We start from the raw sequence: 18,671 nt of genomic DNA, 5'->3' as shown, positions 1-18,671 counted from the left end.
TGTTTCCTCCAATTACTGTGTTACCCCAGGCAGTTACCTAGCCTCTCTGAGCCTGTTTGTTCATCAGTAAAATGTTCACTTATACTCCACACAGCTCTTCTCTCCCAACCTACCATCCTCTGGGGCCTCCAGGCCTCCCATTTCAGGACACACACTACACCACTGCCAACATCAAGTGTTTGGTTTTTATGGCTCTTCCTCCACAAATAACTACTGAAACTTCATGGGGGGAATCACCTCCTTTGGAAAACAGGACACTGTGCAGAAGAAGATGGAGATTCAGCAGTCTGTGGCCCTGGTCCTCTGAGGACCTGCGATGGCTTCACGGTTGGAACTTCCAGGCTGTCCAAGCCCAGACGGAATAGAATCTGCTCTGGTGTCTTTGGACGGCCATGCCAGACGGCCTGCAGTCCAGGGTGATGGGCTTACTCTCCCCAAACTACCTGCCATTCTGGAGAAAATCTGGCTTTCATTAAAAGCCACTTTTGCTCTTCAGTCCTAGAGATTTTTCTGGGATTAACCATGGAATGTCATCTTGGAAAACCACTTCCTTCTGCAACCTGTTTGCAAGTAGTCTCTAATTCAAGTTAAGAATAGCTTTTCAGATCAAAACACCCTTCTTAAATTTTGATTTTTGGAGTAGGTTCACACAGCTCAAAATCCATCAAGTATATAAAAAAAGAAAAACAGGTGAGTCCCCCCGCTGGATCTGCACCCCATCTGCTCAACAGCGAACCACTGTTCTCAGCCTCTTTACAGATCTCTCCAAGTACCAACACAGACTTTTTAGCTCCCTTTTTCATAAAAAGTCACACATTACATATGCCATTTGCCTCTTACTTTTTAGTCTCTTCTGGGTCGGTGCCCCTCCATCTAAGAGAGCTTCCCCATTCACTTTCTACCACTGCCCCATGTTTCCCTTAGGAATGCACCCTAATGAATTCACCTGTCACCTGTGAGTGGACGTTTGCATGACCTGAAATGTTTTATGATCATAAACAACTCTGCAAGGAATAACTGTCCAACACTTTGCATCTGTGGGAGTATCTGTAGAACACATTCCATGGGGTGGAATTCTTGAGCCATAGGGTCCACGCCTTTATAATTCCAATGGATGCTGCTGGACTCCCTCCCTAGAGTTTGCACCAGGTTATACTCCCATCGCCAGCGCGAACCCGCTTCTACAGATGTGCCAATGGGGCAGGTCACCAAACTGGGATTTTGCTAATCCCGAAAGTGAAAATGGTATTTTGGTGGGAGTTGTGCTGTTAGAGCGAGTGAGGTTGGGCATCTTTTCCTGCATCTAGGGGGCCACTTGTGTTTCAATTTTTGGGAACTGTGTTCGTTGCCCATTTTTCTATTGGGTTGTCCCAAGATGCCCCTTTCAGCAGCAGGAGCCACAGTTAGCACAGTCTGCTGCTGCCTGAGAGCAGCTCTCCGGAGCCAGGGAGAGCACGAGATGAACAAACTGGCTGGATTCACTCTGGCAGGAGTAGCTCCTCTCAAGCGAACGTGCGGGGTAGGAGGCCCACTTCATACAGGGGCTCTGCCCTTCAGAGGGAGAGTTTTTGTCTGTCTCGGTATGCTTCCCCTTTCCCGCCCCTCCATAAGCTCCTCTTCCCAGTGGGAACCAGGAAGGTGGGTCAGCCGCTGACTCACACGTGGCCAGAGCATCTTTCCCTCCTGACTACTGGGATTGGGCAAGGGACTGTCATGTGACCTATGCCTTGGCCAATAAGCAGCCCTCCCTTGGACCATCTGCTGCCGGCGCAGGGAAAGAAATCCATCTTCCTTTTACTGGGATCAGTAGCTTGAAAGGCAGTACACGGCAAATGTGCCATGTAAGGAGAGGCTGCGTGGGAAGGAAGCCAAGCAAGGAACGCAAAACTGAGGAGAAAAAGGGACAGAATGAGGCTTCAGACCCTACCATGCCTAGAACCAGGACCACCCCCTTGGTGTTCCTGTTCCACAAGCCAGCAAAATGTCCTCTTCTTCTTCTTCTTCTATTTGTTTTTAAAAACTTATTTATTTATTCATTTATTTGTTCATTTATGTATTCATTCATTCATTCATTCATTCATTCATTCATTTGGGAGAGAGAGAAAGACAGCATGTGCACACGTGAGCCAGGGAAGGGGCAGAGGGAAAGGGAGACTCCCCAGCCCCCGAGGCGGGCTCGCTCCCTAACCCTGACACCACAGAAGACCACAACCCAAGCGCATATCAAGAGTCGGATGCGTAACCCCCTGGGCCACCCAGGCGCCCGTGAATGTCCTCTTCTGCTTAGAACTGGATTTCTGTCGCTTGCAACCCAAAATGCCCGAATGCAAGGATGATAAGGCTTGCACTCACCCTCTCAGGGTTGATGTCCAGAGCGTCACAGACCGTGATGGCAAAGTGCTTAGACCTCTCAAAGCTCCCCTTCCCGACACTGTGCGATCCGTCTATCAGAAACAGGAGGTCCACTGCCGCCAAGCACCGCATCACTAGGGGAGAGTGGAACACAGTGGCTGACAACCGGCCTCCCTGCCCTCCGGTCCCCAGAGGAGCGCCCTCCTGAAGCAGAGCGGAGGCAGAGACAACTTCAGGGTACATCGGGCTGCTGCTCTTCTTAGCCCATGCATGAAAATAACGCAGGAGAAGGTCCCAGCCAGAGGCAGCTCTCCTCTGCAGCAGGAAGTACACTCCCCCGCCCCCACAGTGGGCACAAAGTTGACACACAGGCCTTGCGCAGAAGTCTGTGTACTACTGGAGGAGTCTAACTCAGCCACGGGAACGGAGCCCCAGGAGAGGAGGGGCTACTGGGCCAGTGAGGGATACTGAAGAGCCTTGGTCCCAGCCCTTGGGGGTCACAATCTAGTCCAGGATCCAGCCAGAAACCCTGGTACCTGAAGCTGCATTATTCCAGAGTTCAAGCGAGGGCGGCACTGACGGGGTCTTCCCTCTATGCCATGCACTGCCCCCAGCACTCTCTTATAACCACCCTAAGATAGACTGCTATTTAAAAAAAATTTTTTAACAGGTTTATTGAGATACAATTCACATACCAAGGAATTCATCCATTTAAAATATATACTTCAGGGGGTACCTGGGTGGCTCAGCTGGTTAAGCATATTTTGATTTCAGCCCCAGTCATGATCTCAGGGCTGTGAGGCTGAGCCCTGTGCTGGGTGGGCTCTGTGCTGAGCATCGACCCTGCTTGGGGAGCTCTCTCTCCCTCTCTCTCTCTGCCCCTCTCCAGCTCGTGCATTCTCTCTCTCAAAAATAAAAAAATATATGATTCAGTGGCTTTTAGAATATTCACAGATACATTCCATCCTCACCACAGTCAAATTTAAAACATTTTCCATCACCTCAAAAAGAAACTCTAGGGGAACCTGGGTGGCTCAGTGGGTTGAGCCTCTGCCTTCGGCTCAGGTCATGATCTCAGGGTCCTGGGATCGAGCCCAACATCGGGCTCTCTGCTTAGTGGAGAGCCTGCTTCCCCCTCTCTCTCTACCTGCCTCTCTGCCTACTTGTGGTCTCTCTCTCTCTCGCTCGCTCTCTCTCTCTCTGTCAAATAAATAAATAAATAAAAATTTATTTAAAAAAAAAAAAAAGGAAAGAAACTCTATACCCTTTAGCTATCAGCTCCCTAGATCCCCACCCCACTCCTAAATAAATGTTTGGTTTTTATTGCCGGTGGAGAGAGGAGGAAAGAAGGGCACAGGGCAATTCAGTAACTTCCCTAAGGCCAAAGTACAAGTAAGCAGTGGAGCTAGGAAGCAAACTCAGGCTGTCTAGCTCCAGAATCCATGCCCTACCACCTCCCCGTCAGGATGTAGGAGAGCGGAGATCAGAGAAGCACCAGAGAAAAGGCACCACTCAGAAGGCACTGACTGAAGGGGATTTCACCAGAGAGGGAGGCAAGGGACACGCAAGGTCTCTGGGAACAGGCTGGTATGGCTTGAGCAGGTGGAGGAGATGTTGAAAAGGGAGGAAGAGGAAGGAACATGGTGGGAGAGGAGGCTGGTTGGGAAGATGGTAGTCACATAGCCGAGGACTCCCAAGCAAGACCAAGAAATTCAGCAACAAGGATTTACCTAAGGTTTTCACCCAGAATAGAGATCTGGATCAGGCCTGTTTGGGGAAAATGACTCTGGCCACAATGTCAAAGGAAGATGGGAGTGGGGCAGGAACATTCTGGAGTCATGCAGAGGCCAGCATGGGGGTTTAGAAGGTCGAAGAACACATGGGCTTACTTTTGCTGGCGGCTGAAATCTTCCCAATGGTCTCCCTGCTTACGTGGACTTCCTGAAGCGCATGAGACAGGGGTACTAGGAGAGAAGACACCAGAAGCAGTCAGTGCAAAGCAGAAAGGGGAGGAGTCTTAGTCCACATTATGTGACCAGAAACAACGGGTAGTAGGAGGGAAAACTGGAATGTGAACGAATTTAAGGAGTTGCATCTCAAAAATCACCACATGGGCAGCATAAAGAAATCCCTCCAATTACTTCACTTCTGTCAGGTAACCTGGTATTTAAATTTGGGTATTTTGAAGCAAAAAATTAAAAATTTGTATAGAAGACGAGGTGTGATTCTGATGAGTTCTGCCCCTGCTTAGGCATGATAACTGGATGGCTCCCCGCCAGGGTGTAGCACCTTGTCATAAAAATTAACCCTGGATATAAACATCCAATTCATAGACAAGCACAGGGAAAATGTTTGAACAGGTAACAAAATATTTTTAACCCAAACCATGAGATACCCTTTTAACTGTGAAATTAACCGACCAGCTTCTCTACTTAAATGTAAATGGGGAAAGATCAAATCAGGAGAAACCTTCCCAGTGATGGCAGTGAACACTGGTACAACCCTTTTAGAAAACAATTTGGCCATATGAATGAAGAGTCCTAAAGCTGCTTACAGCCTTTGCCCCTGCAGTATCAGACCTGGGAAGGGATTCGAAGGAAGAACAGGGAGAGGGGAAAAGGCACGGGACTCTCCTTTCAGGTTGACTTGTGATGGAGAGACGGTGGGGATAACAAATCCCAGCGAGACAGGGCTATGAGTAAACACTCATAAATTTGTTCAGCGCGATTCATATGAACAAGGGCCAAGAAGTTTTGGGGGAGGAAGTCCGTGAATACATCTTTCATTCTCTTACAGGATGTCCAGTAAAACGGCAATGATGGTTGATTTACAAAATAAACTCTGAGAGCAGGGGTAATATGTCAAGGAAGCCCCAGGACTGCTGAATATGAGCCAATCATGGTGGACATCCTGAAGGCCATGAGGTGCCACTTGGAGGGCTATTTTGAGAAGCCACGTGCACACAGTTGATGTCTAGTGGCAGAAGTCCCCGTGCTTTATCCATGTCCACGTGTGGTGAGTGAGCACAGAGGAAATAAAATGAGGTGGGCAGAGCAGGGGAGGAGGCGGGGGGGGGGCAGATGAAGGAACGATGGGCGTGGGGGCACTGCTGGGAACGCGGGAACGGGGAGTAGGGCCGGGGAATCACACCAGGCCGGTATGTTGGGCCCAAGGGGCTCTGTGACTGCCAGGAAAGTGATTAGGAGAGAGAAACCAAAAGAAAAAGTCAGGGTCTGGGATGGGGACGCCTCTTGCTTGAGACACCCCTGCCCCCCTTAGTCAGCCACCCTCTGGGCTCGACCCAGCCCCATCTTCTCTGGCTCCTTTCCACTCCCTACTCCCCAGTGCAAACAAAAGTATTTCCCAGTTCTCTCCACCTAGCCTTTGAGCAGTCGGTTTCTGCTCACCTGATCTGCCCTGTTCCCAATCTCACTCACATAGGATGGTTCTTGGCCAAAATGCTGAACCAGCCATTAGCCCCACAGACAAGAGCCATCAAATATCGTTGGTGGGGTCTGGGACAATCTGCCACTGCGGTTTTGCCACCAGAGGCAGAAACAAGACAAACTACAAATAAAGTCTGTAGACTGGATTTACGGGGAGGAGAAAAAAAAAAAAAGCCACCCTTCCACTTGCATAAAAAATGGCACATGTTAAGACAGAGGCTGGGCAATGCATCAAAACCTGAAAATTCACCCAATAATTCAGTACATTGGTCTTCCAGAACACAGAGGCTCTCTGCTTCTTGTAGGCTCAACAGCCCGGCTGCCCCCCGCATCAGCCCAGCTGCCCTGGGAGCTCCCGAGGGCAGGAATGCTTCCATCCATCCTCTGCAAAGCCTAGCCCAGCTCTCTGTGCACCACGGACACGCACTAAGGTTTCCCAGATAAGTCCATGAAGTATTGCAAAGGGCCCAGCAGCCAAGGAATCTCCAAGGCCCTACAAAGAACAGAAAAGCGCTGGACCTTTTTACAAGTCTTACCAGCAAATTCCCCAGCTGGAGACAGGCCAGCAGCCTCCCCCTGAGAGGAAGGCAGAGGAGCTTGGTGACCAGAGACCACTCACTAAAGATGTCACTCAGCCAATGTGTCCTTCTCTACCACGTGCTCAGCAGTTATGAACTGTGCCAGGCTTTAGATGACCCCTCCTTGTGCCGTGGGTGATGTCCCCATGGCTCCCCTATGACGTTACTCAGAATTTTGCAGGGCTTCCCCCTGAAATAGGGAGCTGATGAAGGTTGGACTCATGTTTCCTCTCCCAACCGATGCAGCCGCACCTCGGAAGGCCGCCTACCCCGGCTCCAAAACGTCAATCTCCTGCAGGGCTGGGTGGGGCTCAGGAGCGGGCAGGGCTGAGAATCACCAGTCGGACCCTCTCACTCTACGGGTAAGAGAGCAGAGGCCTAGTCCGATGATTCCTGTACCTTCTCCTCCCCTAGAGGATCCCTGAGTGGTGAGGCCAGCCCAGAAGTCAGGAGAGAGTCATTTGTCCCAGCTCTGCTCCCAAAAGCTGTGTGACCCTGGGCAAGTCACAGGCCTCACTGGGCCTCCCCGACCTCATCTGTCCAACCCAGAGATGGTCAGGACAAGCGCTCTGTAAACTGGACAGGGCTGCAAAAGGCGAACTCTGCAATGAACTAGAGCAGAACCAGAGCCTGAGCCTCCGGGGACCACGTTCAGGCCCTGTCCCCAAACAGATCTCATTGCTCCCCAGGCCCCTCACCACGAAGCTACAATGTTACACCATCTACCCACGTGCCTTAAAGAGGGAGGCTGGCGGGCTAAGCAACCACCCACCTTCTTCCAGCTTCTCTTATCTCCCAGCCCCCAGGGAACAGGCCGGAGGTGACAGGGTTCAACATAGCAGAGTCTCAGAGACCACAAGAGGACCCTGAGCTAGACTGGGATGGCTGGGTACCCTGCCCACTTGTTCTTACTTGTAGGACTAACCTGAACTCTGATTCCTCTCTACCATCTCATTTTAACAAGGCTAGAACTCGGGAGAGGAGTGAAAACAAAGTTGCTTTGCTCCATTATTCATTCATCCGTGCACTTCTGGAACACTTCTGTGCGCCAGGTCCGGCGCTGGGTGCCGAGTGCTGAGATTATGCAGTGGTGAGTACACAACATGTAGAATCTCTTTCTCATGGAGCTTCTATCTGGTACAGAAGATGGACACTGAGTCTTTAAAAATTCACAAAGTAGGACTACATAGCAGAGGTGCCCGGGGCTACAGGTCTTAGAGGAAATGGCCTGACCTGGGGGACCAGGAGGAACTGTGCTGGGTGCTGATGGATGCGTAGTTTACTGGGCCAGCAGTGTTGGGTGAAGGGGCGATCTAGGCAGAGGTATCACCATAACTGAGAACCCCCCAGGCAGAAAGGGAGCAAGGGGGCTGGGCGGGACTGGAAGGAATAAGGGCTGTGGCATAGAGGGAAAGGGTGCCAGACGATGCCTGGGGGCCTGGGGTCAGATCAAGCAAGGTCTCTTTAGAGCAATGAGGTAACATTTGAAATTTGAGGCAAGGGGCACCTGGGTACCCAGGCATCTGGCTTCAACTCCAGTCATGATCTCAGGTCCTGGGATCGAGCCCCATGCTCGATCGAGCCTGCTCTCCCTCTCCTTCTGAGCCTCCCCACTGCTCGCTCTTGCTTTCTCTCTAATAAACCTTTTTAAAAAATCTAGGCAGGGTGTAGGGGTGGAGAGGGGTCCAGGCATGATCAGATTCGCATTATTTATTTTTTTAAAGATTTATTTTTTTATTTTAGAGAGAGCGTGGTGGGGGTGTGTGGAAGGCAGAGGGAGAGAATCTCCAGCGGACCTCCCATTGAGTGCAGAGCCCAATGTGGGGCTTGATCTCATGACTCTGAGATGACCTGAGCCAAAATCAAGTGCTGGACGCCTAAGTTAGCCACCCAGCACCCCAGATTTACATTTTGAAATGACTATTCTGTGCACAGTGGTGTGGAGCAGAACCAGGTGGAACCAGGGAGACCAATTGGGAGACTACTGCAGTGGTCCAAGCACAAGATGATGGGGCTCACATTAGGCAGGTGGCCGTGGAGTAGAGAGTTGCAGATGTATTTGAGAGGCCTCTAGAAGTTAAAATCGACAGGAAGTGAAGCAAACCAAACTCCTCAACACGTTACTCCTGACCAAAAAAGCTTACCTCCAGAAAACAGGAAAATGAACAGGACTTCCAGCAACAGGAAAGAGGGCATGTTGATTTACCTACAGGACAGGACAGGAAAAAAAGCATCAGCAATTAGCTCTGTGGATCCCCGGGTCACCCCCAAATGAGAAGACAACTACTCAGCCTTTTCGAGGGCACAAAGATGACCCTAGAGGCTCTTCCTTGCCACAATAACTGTATTAGCCTGGAAAAGAACCATTGGAGACTTTGCTCCAAAGATTTTGTTTCAAAGGATGGTCTAACATCTTTCCCAGACACCATCCTCCCACCCCCGAAGCTCCTTCACAGACTCCAGGAAGGTATGCTGTACCCAAGGTTGAGTCCTGGGTCCTAGCCTGGCCAGGCCCTGACCAGCCCATGTCCTTGAATAAAGTCCCTTCCTCTCAACGCCTCTGTTTCTTATGAGGAGTTAGAATCAGAGAGATTAAAGATTTGATTTCCAATGTCCTCATTTTCTGAAACCTTCTAGCAAGGTCTCAAAGCCTATACTTTCTAAATTATAAAAAGTAATGCACCTGGGCGCTTGGGTGGCTCAGCCAGTGAAGCATCTGCCTTTAGCTCAGGTCTTGATCTCAGGGTCCTGGGATCAAGCCCCACTTCGGGCTCCGTGCTTGGCGGGGAAGCCTGGTTCTCGCTCTCCCTCTGCCCTACCCCCTGTTTGTGTTCCTGCTCTCGCTATCTCTGCATCAAATAAATAAATCAAATCTTTAAAAATTAAAAAAAATTTTTTTTAAATAATATGGCTGAAGAAGAAACATAAGGGGTTTTTAAAAATTATTATTGCCCAATCATGTTTATAGTACAGGTAAGATTCAGTTCCGTGGGGCCTGATAACAATTTTTTGAGGAAAATAAGGGAGGAAAGTAAAAGCTTTTAGTAAGAACGATAGACTATAACTTTGATTCTATAAGAGCACATACATGAGACATACTTCTTATTTTAGCCATGAGGCCCAGGAAATGGATCCTTCATTATCTTTTCAACCACAAAGACATGCTGTACAATTCAGACGGTCTTACACTTACACTTTAGCGAGTGTACTTGCAAGTAATATAAGGAGAAAAGGATCATATAGAATGAAATTGGTAGATTTTTTTTCCCAGTACAATTTAGCAGGGAGAAATTTAAAAATATCTGAACAACAGGTTCTAGAAATTTAATTTTTTGCCTTGGAGGTTTCCATACTCATTCAAGGTCTTATCCTTCACATTAAACTTGCCCATCAAAAAAAAAAAAAAAAAAGGGGGGGGGGGCCACAGGTAGGTCTTACTCAAGTTTCCTTCCATTAAACACATAATGTTGACACTCACTCAGGAGACAATTCTGAAGAGAAAATCCCAGGCAGAGATATGGAAAGGAAACCACTGCAGGGTCCCCCCGACCACCCCCACCAGGTTCCAGAGAAGAGAGCAGAGGACAAGGTGGTCAGTCACAGCGTGGGGTACCCAACGGGGCAGCCCAGGACAGAGAACCTCCCTTCTGCCTGAGGCACCCATATCAGAAAGTCCCTGTAACGTCTTAAGTAAACAGTGCTCTCCAGCAGCTAAGAACGGGGAGGAGGAGGCAGGAGGGCCAAGTCCTCGTTTATGTATCTTGGGTCTTTGGACCCCCATGTCTCCACTGGCGGATGCCATTTCTCCACAACGCGGGGTGGGCGTTTTCTGCTCATCCTCAGCAGCTCACGGAAGGGCCTTTATCAAAACTGGCACTGTCTGGCACGAGTTCTGTCGTCAGACACCCTCCGCCTTCTCGCTGGGAGGCGGGGACACACGTCTCCCCGCTGCAGCAACGAAACAGAACAGGACTCTCCTCATTCAGAGGGTTCTGAATAGGCTGCAAGCAAGGGCCCCCGGAAATCCGGAGTTTCCCCAAGAAATACAGATGCTCGGGGCGCCTGGGTGGCTCAGTGGGTTGGGCCGCTGCCTTCGGTTCGGGTCATGATCCCAGGGTCCTGGGATCGAGCCCCGAGTCGGGCTCTCTGCTCAGCGGGGAGCCTGCTTCCCTCTCTCTCTCCGCCTGCCTCTCTGCCTACCTGTGATCTCTCTGTCAGGTAAATAAATAAAATCTTTAAAAAAAAAAAAAAAAGAAATACAGATGTTTTTGCAGGAAAGTTTAAAATGAGAGTCTCTGTGCCTCAAATGACCATGAGGCTCACATCTCCACCTAAGTGGCCAGTGGAGGATGAACATCACTCTCAGAGTGAGAAAGTCAAGAGGTTTCGCAGAGGGGAAGATGGACAGAGAGGACACAGCCTGGCGGGGCCGACACGGCTCCTGTAGTTTCCAGCCCGGCACTTGCCAGCAAGAAAGATCTTCTTTCCCCCGAAGGCACCTTTTCTTTCCTCTTGGTCCATACAACAGATGAAGGACGGGTTCCCACCTGCTCCCGGGAGCCAGGCAGGGGCAAGGCCTGGGGACAAGGGGCAGTTCAATGCTGTCTACTCCTTAATTAGGGTCTCGATGATTTTCTGGGGTCATAGCGTCTGACCCTGGGCACATGCAGCACTTGACTCTGAGGCTTATTGATTTGTTTTATTTTATTTTTTTTTAAATAAAAGCAGGATTCTAGCAGCCTCCCTAGGCTGCCATGAGGACACAGTGGAAGGAAGTACAGTAGGTTCCTGCTGCCTAGTAAGGCACTCAGGAGACAGGGGGTCCCCTCCCTCTGCTATGAGACAAACGAAAGCAACTTCGCCTCGATCTTATGTGCCTCTGCATGCCCAGGTGAATGTCTTCCAGAGTTTTCTAAGTTTCTGCTCATTAAAACAAAATTTATGTTGGCAATCTGCAAATCCTTGCAAGAAGTCGACCACCTCCTGCTAAGTGTGTAGACCAGCTGGTGCTGGCTCTGGGACCTCAGCAGCCCTTCCCTCCCCCATGCCCAGAGTGTGGCCTGTCTCGTCACACAGTCCCTGCCAGAACCGTCTGCTGATGGGTTTATCTCACCGGCCCCGAGGCAAAAGGTTCAGGGATGGAGTCTTGGTCCCTGCTGGAGCCCCAGCAGCCCGCATGGGTCTGGCACACAGGGGGCGAGATGTGAGCTTCCTGGTTACACTGACCACCATCGCGCCGACTTCCAGACGGGTCCCTGTGCTCACTACACTCCCCGCATTCTCTTTCATGCCGAGAGAAAGGACATGAATGTTACTTCGGTGCTGCTGAAGTAGTAACTGCACTCGCTACTGTCTGTCCCATCCGTCATCTCAAACTTTCAGTCTCCCCCCCGACCCCCACACCCCACACCTGCTTGTGGTACTAATTCCACATTCTACATACAACCCTGCATCTAAAAACTTTTTTAAAAAAGGATGAACTGCATAGTAAAAATCCAACAGCTACCACCATCTAGTGAGCGGTAAATACACCATGTGCCTGGTACTGGGGTCCTCACTGTGCCTTCCCCCTCTTGATCCTCGCAGCCAGCCGGCGACTATGTTTTCCCCATTTTACAGATGAGAAAACGGAGGCACGGAAAAGTTGTTTTGCCGCAGGTGACACAGCTAATCAGCGGATCAGACTCCGTCTAGCCTCCCAGTGATCTCTTCCACCCATCCCCTTCTTGATCCTGGAAGATGAAGGTAAAGGAACAGAAGCATAATTAAAAATCTGCCACCTGAATCCACCCTTCGGCAGTTTTCCACAAGCTAATACCTGCCAGCAACTCCCACACTCAGCACATAACGTGAGAAGATTTCCAGAACTCCCCGCATTCTTGAGCAAAGTAGTCAGGAGTGGTCTACATCCCCAGGCAGAAACGGATCCTTCCATCTCCGGTAAGCCTCGTCAAGCCTTTTCCATTGCAAACGCCTCACTCGTCATCTGTTCCTTTCTGTTCCACTACCCATGCGAAGCCCACAGGATCCCGGGCTCCTGGGGCGCTCCCACAGGGACTCAGCTGCTTTTCACCACCCCCTCCATCTTCCGGTGCCACACAGCACCTGCAGCACCGGGAAGCTGGCCGCAGGGCTCCACAAAACACCAGGATGACACGGACCCTGACACAGGAAGAAGCGGAGGCCAAAACAAGGCTACTTTTTTTTTTTTTTTAAAGATTTTACTTATTTATTTGACAGACAGAGATCACAAGTAGGCAGAGAGGCAGGCAGAGAGAGAGGAGGAAGCAGGCTCCCCGCTGAGCAGAGAGCCCGATGTGGGGCTTGATCCCAGGACCCTGGGATCATGACCTGAGCCGAAGGCAGAGGCTGTAACCCACTGAGCCACCCAGGCGCCCCACAAGGCTACTTTTTGAAAACAAAGGGCCGGACTGGCAAGAGCTGGAGGTAGTTTTGCAGGACAATGCCTGCCTTCTCCTCCATGATTGGAAATAAGTTTGAAATGAAAAAGGAAACCCCTTCTACCTCCTTACAAAATGCAATGCCAACCCTAAATATTAATTAGATTAGCCCTCGGCAGCCTCCTCTCAAACAGCGGGATGGAAATCGGAGCCCTTTACAAGAACAGGCAACACCTGAACAGGAAGACTTTAAAATTGGAGGTAAAAGCCTGGAGCCAGGAAGCCCTTGGTGTCTTTCACTGTAACAGTCACCTTCCTTGGCCTTTTGGCAAAACACTTGGCTCAGGCCCAGGGAAGTGGACCACACGTTTCTAGCTTGATAGAGCAGGGAAAGGGTTTTAAAAGCTGACCAGGGAAAGTCATGCTCCCTCCAAAAGGATTGTTAGAACAATCTGTTAGATTGTTAGAACAATCTGTTAAAACAATCTGTTTTTTTTTTTTTAAAGATTTTATTTATTTATTTGACAGACAGAGATCGCAAGTAGGCAGAGAGGCAGGCAGAGAGAGAAGGGGAAGCAGGCTCCCCGATGAGCAGAGAGCCCAACTCGGGGCTTGGTCCCAGGACCCTGAGACCATGACCTGAGCCGAAAGCAGAGGCTTTAACCCACTGAGCCACCCAGGCGCCCCAAGAATTATTACATTTAATAAGTTAATTTCATTTAACACCCACAGAGCAGACACGATCGTTTCTACTTTTCTACATGAGAAAAATGGTCTTGTAGAAGTTGGGACCCAAGGCCAAAGAGCAATTGCACCTTGTGAAGCCCACGAATGAGCCTCTCAGTAAATCCCTTCTCTTCAGTCTTTCAATTTCCTTCCCTCAAAAATGAGGGCGACATCACTCATCCTATTTACCTGAAAAGGTTGATGCCGGGATCACATGAGACCACAATACAAAAGTGCCCCGAGTGAGGGCAAAGTTTCCTACATGGAGAGCAGGGAAATCCCAGTGAAGAGGAGGGACTCAGGATTAGGGAAAGAAAGGAGGGATCCGGGACAGTAACCACACTGAGGGCAGGCCAGCTGGTAATTCTGTGGATGGGAAAGGAGGCCTGGAGCTGTTTACAAGATGAACAGTAAACAAAAGAAAGGGACTTCAAGTGTATTCAGCTGTCCCAGGGAGCAGGCCTGATGTAGAAGCTAGGGTAGGACAGACACCCCCCTCCTTGTGCAGCATCCCCAAGAGACCTCCACTAGCCTTGGGGATGAAGGGAGGGATTTATTTGCAAAAAAAGAAAAAGAAAATTCTTGTGGGATAAAATTAAAAGTTGATAGAAAATTTAAAAATGTTGTTACACTCCTGATGGAAACTTTTTTAAAACGGATCTGTGACATGCAGAAGTACAAAAGTTTGAGGACCACTGCTCTAAAACCCCTCACAATGTTGCTGAAACTTCCAATGATATAATTACATGAAATTTCATCTATTCGACAAAAACTAGCAAGCATCTGCTCTGTGCCCAGCACCCTGCCAGGTATTGGGAATACAATGAAAATACTCTGTAAGATACACACAAGACGGGAGCATCAGTAACAAAATGCTCTTGTAATTTCACCCATTTATCCCTAATGTCATCACTTGCCAATTAATGACTGTGCCATTTATCCAGCTCATTAAAAACCCAGGAATCTGTGTTCCTAGGGGCCCTCTCATTCACTCTTGGGGCATTCTTTTGCCCTCTCTAGGTCTGTTTCCTCACCTGTAAAAACATGGCATCTCTGATTCATTTCAGAGGACCAGAGCCTGTTGGGGGGGAAGGAAATAGGGAAAGGCCCTTCTTGGCTGGAGAGCCACAGATTCCACCTGGGCAGGAAGGTGCCACCTCCCTTCTTTCCTGCCTGGATGCCCACCATGTTTTTAAATCAATGCCACCCGGCAAGTTTCAAAGGTGCAATTCTGATACCCTTCCATTTACGGTCCCAGGTGGTGACCAAGTGTGCAGCCCCCAGAAGGAGAAATGCAGGAAGCAGGTGGGGTGGGGGATTCCAGTACGTAAAATCAACACAAATCCCCCTAGACTTCCCATTGCCCAGGGGCAAGTCTGTGGGCAACCGGCCCTTCTAGGGTTCTACTGGCAGAGGCTTCGTTGGGGACACTTCACTGCTGAGAAAATTGCACAGAGTCACCTTAACACCAGCATATGCCCTGAAAAAGGCCGCGGGCGGGGGTTGGGGGGAAGCTTAGGCATGTCCCCTTCCGAAGTCTCCAGGTTGACACTGCGACCGTGCCAAGGAGGTCGGCTTTAAAACGTGGTTCCCTCCTCCACCCACAGCCGCCGAGCCCTCTTCCCTTACCTCTGCTCCGCGCCCCTCGGTTCTGCGACCCCGTGCCGCGGACCCAAGGGAGAGCCCGCTCTTGGGCCCGCCGCACGCCCCGTCCCAAGACCCGGGGCCGGCTCTGCCGGGGCGGTTGGCGGGAGCCGGGAGGCGGCGTACGCCAGGTGCGCTCTTCCCGGGACGCCGGCTTCCCTCCCGGAGCAGCGCGCGGGCCTCGCGGCCGAGCTCAGGTGCGGCGCAAACAAAGCCGAACAAAGCCCGCAACGCCGCCCGGCCGCCGCGTCCACGCGGGGCAGCACCGGGTCAGCGCTGCTGGGAGGGACGGCTGGGAGCCGCGCATCCCCACCTCGAGAGCGCGAGCAGGTAATCGGCGCCCCTCCCGAGGCCACCGGCGGGGGCCGGGGCGCCCGGGCTCCGAGCTCGGACTCACCGGGACGAGCGCGGCGGGGAGCGCGTGGCGGGACGCGGGCGCCGAGGCCGCTCTGCTGGCCCTCGGGCTCGGCTCGGGCCAGGGGGCGCTGCAGGCCCGCAGGAGGGGCGCCCGGGGTGGGAGCCACGTGGGACACCTGTAGCTTCACCAAAGGGAGGCGGCGAGCGCGGCGCGGGCCGTGGGAGGTGCATCAGGCGCTTCTGGGACCTGTGCCCGCACCCCTTCTCGCGTTTTTTAAACACCGCGTTGGCCTGGGAGGCAAATAAAAGTACTTAGTTCTGCGCGGGTCTCCGGGTCTCCCAGCGGTGGAGCGGGGAGCACTGTGCCACCCGCTGTCGACTCCGCAGGATTTATGGCTCAGACCCATGCGAAAATGTTGACTTTGGCACCAATTTTATTTGTCATGGCAATGGCCGTTTACCTGCCTGTGCTATTGCAGGTGGGAGGTAATACGCACGCCTCTCTGGCCAGCGTCCTCGGTTAAGCCTAGCAGGTGCTGGATTTTTAAAAATCAGACGCCAGCAAACAAAAGGGTACAATGCTTATAAACAGTAAGTGTTAAATAAGTGTTGGCTATTCCTACATCATCTGTAGTTTTTTGTTGTTGTTGTTTTTTTCCTAAGATCCGTTTTTTTTATTTGACAGAGAGAGATCACAAGCAGGCAGAGGCAGGCAGAGAGAGAGGGAAGCAGGCTCCCTGCGGAGCAGAGAGCCCTGTGTGGCGCTGGATGTGTGGGGCTCGATCCCAGGACCCTGGGATCATGACCAGAGCTGAAGGCAGAGGCTTTAACCCACTGAGCCACCCAGGCGCCCCATCATCTGTAGTTTTCATACTTCATCAGTAAAGGGTGCTCATTGCAAAAAAAGAAAATGCCAGTAAGGAACTTGCAGAACCACACCTATTCCACCACCCAGAGATAATCACTGCTATCATCATGGTGAATGCTCTTCCAGTAAGTTTACATAAAAGTTTACATTTTCAGTTCAGCCCATACATACTGTAACATAACCAGCTTTTCTCTTCTTGAACATCTAATGCTTTTAGCCACTACTTAACGTTCTAGTGTATTTAACCTCTTGTTGGAGCATTAACTTTTAATCATGCAATTAGGTATTTCTGCTTTTGTCTACTTACTTACTTGGACTAAACGGCAAAAAAAGTAAATTCCTGGACTATAGGATACATGCAATTTAAGGCTTTTTATGTGTATTGTCAAACTGCCCTCCAGGAAGAGCAACCTGTTTCCTCTTTTCCATACCTCTTCCCCCATTATTCTTAAAAATGTCAGTTCTGAGGACTAACTTTTTTATCCCCCCCCCTTTTTTTGGTTAGGATTTTATTTGACAGAGAGACAGCGAGAGAGGGAACACAAGCAGGGGGAGAGGGAGAGGGAGAAGCAGACCTCCGGCCGAGCAGGGAGCTCCACCTCCACACAAGGCTTGATTCTAGGACTGTGGGATATGACCTGAGCCCAAGGCAGACACCCAACGACTGAGCCACTCAGGTGCCCCGTTTTTCCTTTTTTTTTTAAGATTTTATTTATTTATTTGAGAGAGAGACAGTGAGAGAGAGCATGAGCTAGGAGAAGGTCAGAGGGAGAAGCAGACTCCCCATGGAGCTGGGAGCCTGATGTGGGACTCGATCCCGGGATTCCGGGATCATGACCTGAGCCGAAGGCAGTCGTCCAACCAACTGAGCCACCCAGGCGTCCCCCGTTTTTCCTTTAAAAAAAAAAAATTCTAGGCACCTGGGTAACTCAGTCAGTTAAGGCGCTGCCTTTGGCTCAGGTCATGATCCCAGGGTTCTTCTCAGAAGGATCCTGCTTCTCCCTCTCCAACTGCTCTCACTCTCAAAACCTCTAATATAAATTCTAAAAACGTTCCACTTTTTCTGATTCTGGGTTGGCTTCCAAGATTCCTAATATTAAGTTTCCAGTGAAAGCCACCTGTGGTAAGTAAATGTTGCAAGCTTCAAAGAAGTGGGGGAGAAGAGGGACGCGTGGGTGACTCAGTTGGTTAAGCCACTGCCTTCGGCTCAGGTCATGATCCCAGGGTCCTGGGATCGAGCCCCGAATCGGGCTCCTTGCTCAGTGGGGAGTCTGCTTCTCTTTCTGCCTCTGCCTGCCGCTCTGCCTGCTTGTGCTCTGACAAATAAATAAAATCTTTAAAAAAAAAGTGGGGGAGAAGAGACTCATTTTTCACCTAATTCCTTACAGTAACACTTACTGAGCACCCTACTGTAAAAACGTAGCGCATTAGCAATGCAGGAGCACCTGTGCTAGGGAATTTAGCAGCAGGTTTAAATACTTGGCCGAATGGGGGGGAGGGGTTCCTCTCTATATCAGAGTGCGCATGGTCTCAAATGTAATGCAAGCCAAAAATCTCATTTTAAATGTTCCAGAAGCCACATTTAAGAAGTGGAAAGAACAGGGGCACCTGGGTGGCTCAGTGGGTTAAGCCTCTGCCTTCAGCTCAGGTCATGATCTCAGCGTCCTGGGATCGAGCCCTACATCGGGATCTCTGTTAAGCAGGGAGCCTGCTTCCCCCTCTCTCTCTCTGCCTACTTGTGATCACTCTCTCTGTCAAATAAATAAATAAAACCTTAAAAAAAAAAGTGGAAAGAACAGGGGTGCCTGGGTGGCTCAGTGGGCTAAGGCCTCTGCCTTTGGCTCGGGTTGTGATCCCAGGGTCCTGGGACCAAGCCCCTTGTTGGGCTCTCTGCTCAGTGGGGAGCCGGCTTCACCCTCTCTCTCTGCCTCCCTCTCTGCCTGCTTGTGATTGCGTGCTGTCAAATAAATAAATAAAATCTTTGAAAAAAAAAAAAGTGGAACGAACAGGTAAACTTAATAGCCCAGCAGATCTTGTGTAACAAATATCGTGTGTAACCAGCGTAAAAGATATTTTATACAAAGTCTTCAGAATCCCGTGTTTTACATGTTTAGCACATCTCAGTTTGGACTAGCCACATTTTAAATGTCCAATAGGCACATGTGGTGAGTGGCCTGTGTCACTCCGGACGTTTTGAGAAGGGCAGAACAAGTCCTGCCAAAAGTGGAAATTTCTCAGCAGACAGCCCTCTCCCCGACCTGTTGTGATTGTTTGCTAAGCTAATATTTACCAGCAAACC

At 50.4% G+C, this 18,671-nt stretch overlaps 1 protein-coding gene across 4 annotated transcripts in view; it reads right to left on the bottom strand.

The window, feature by feature from the left end:
* Window positions 1-15,672, bottom strand: part of VWA2 (von Willebrand factor A domain containing 2) — a 46,797-nt gene extending 31,125 nt beyond the window's left edge. Inside the window, exons 1-4 of one of the 4 annotated variants that reach the window (XM_047702525.1) lie at window positions 15,545-15,672; window positions 8,521-8,582; window positions 4,242-4,316; window positions 2,353-2,486 (exon numbers count right to left, since the gene is read on the bottom strand). In XM_047702525.1, coding sequence (XP_047558481.1) covers window positions 2,353-2,486; window positions 4,242-4,316; window positions 8,521-8,572 — 261 coding nt within the window. In that variant the 5' untranslated portion in view covers window positions 8,573-8,582; window positions 15,545-15,672. Of the gene's footprint in view, window positions 1-2,352; window positions 2,487-4,241; window positions 4,317-8,520; window positions 8,583-14,537; window positions 14,571-15,132; window positions 15,520-15,544 lie in introns of those variants that run through there. The other 3 variants (XM_047702524.1, XM_047702526.1, XM_047702527.1) reach the window with 3 other exon arrangements.
* Window positions 15,673-18,671: the final 2,999 nt, after the last annotated feature.

Source organism: Lutra lutra, chromosome 14 (genome assembly GCF_902655055.1).
Source record: "Lutra lutra chromosome 14, mLutLut1.2, whole genome shotgun sequence".
NCBI classification, from domain to species: Eukaryota; Metazoa; Chordata; class Mammalia; order Carnivora; family Mustelidae; genus Lutra; species Lutra lutra.
Note: the sequence above shows the minus strand (reverse complement) of the source record. Positions and strands in the feature narration are given on the sequence as shown.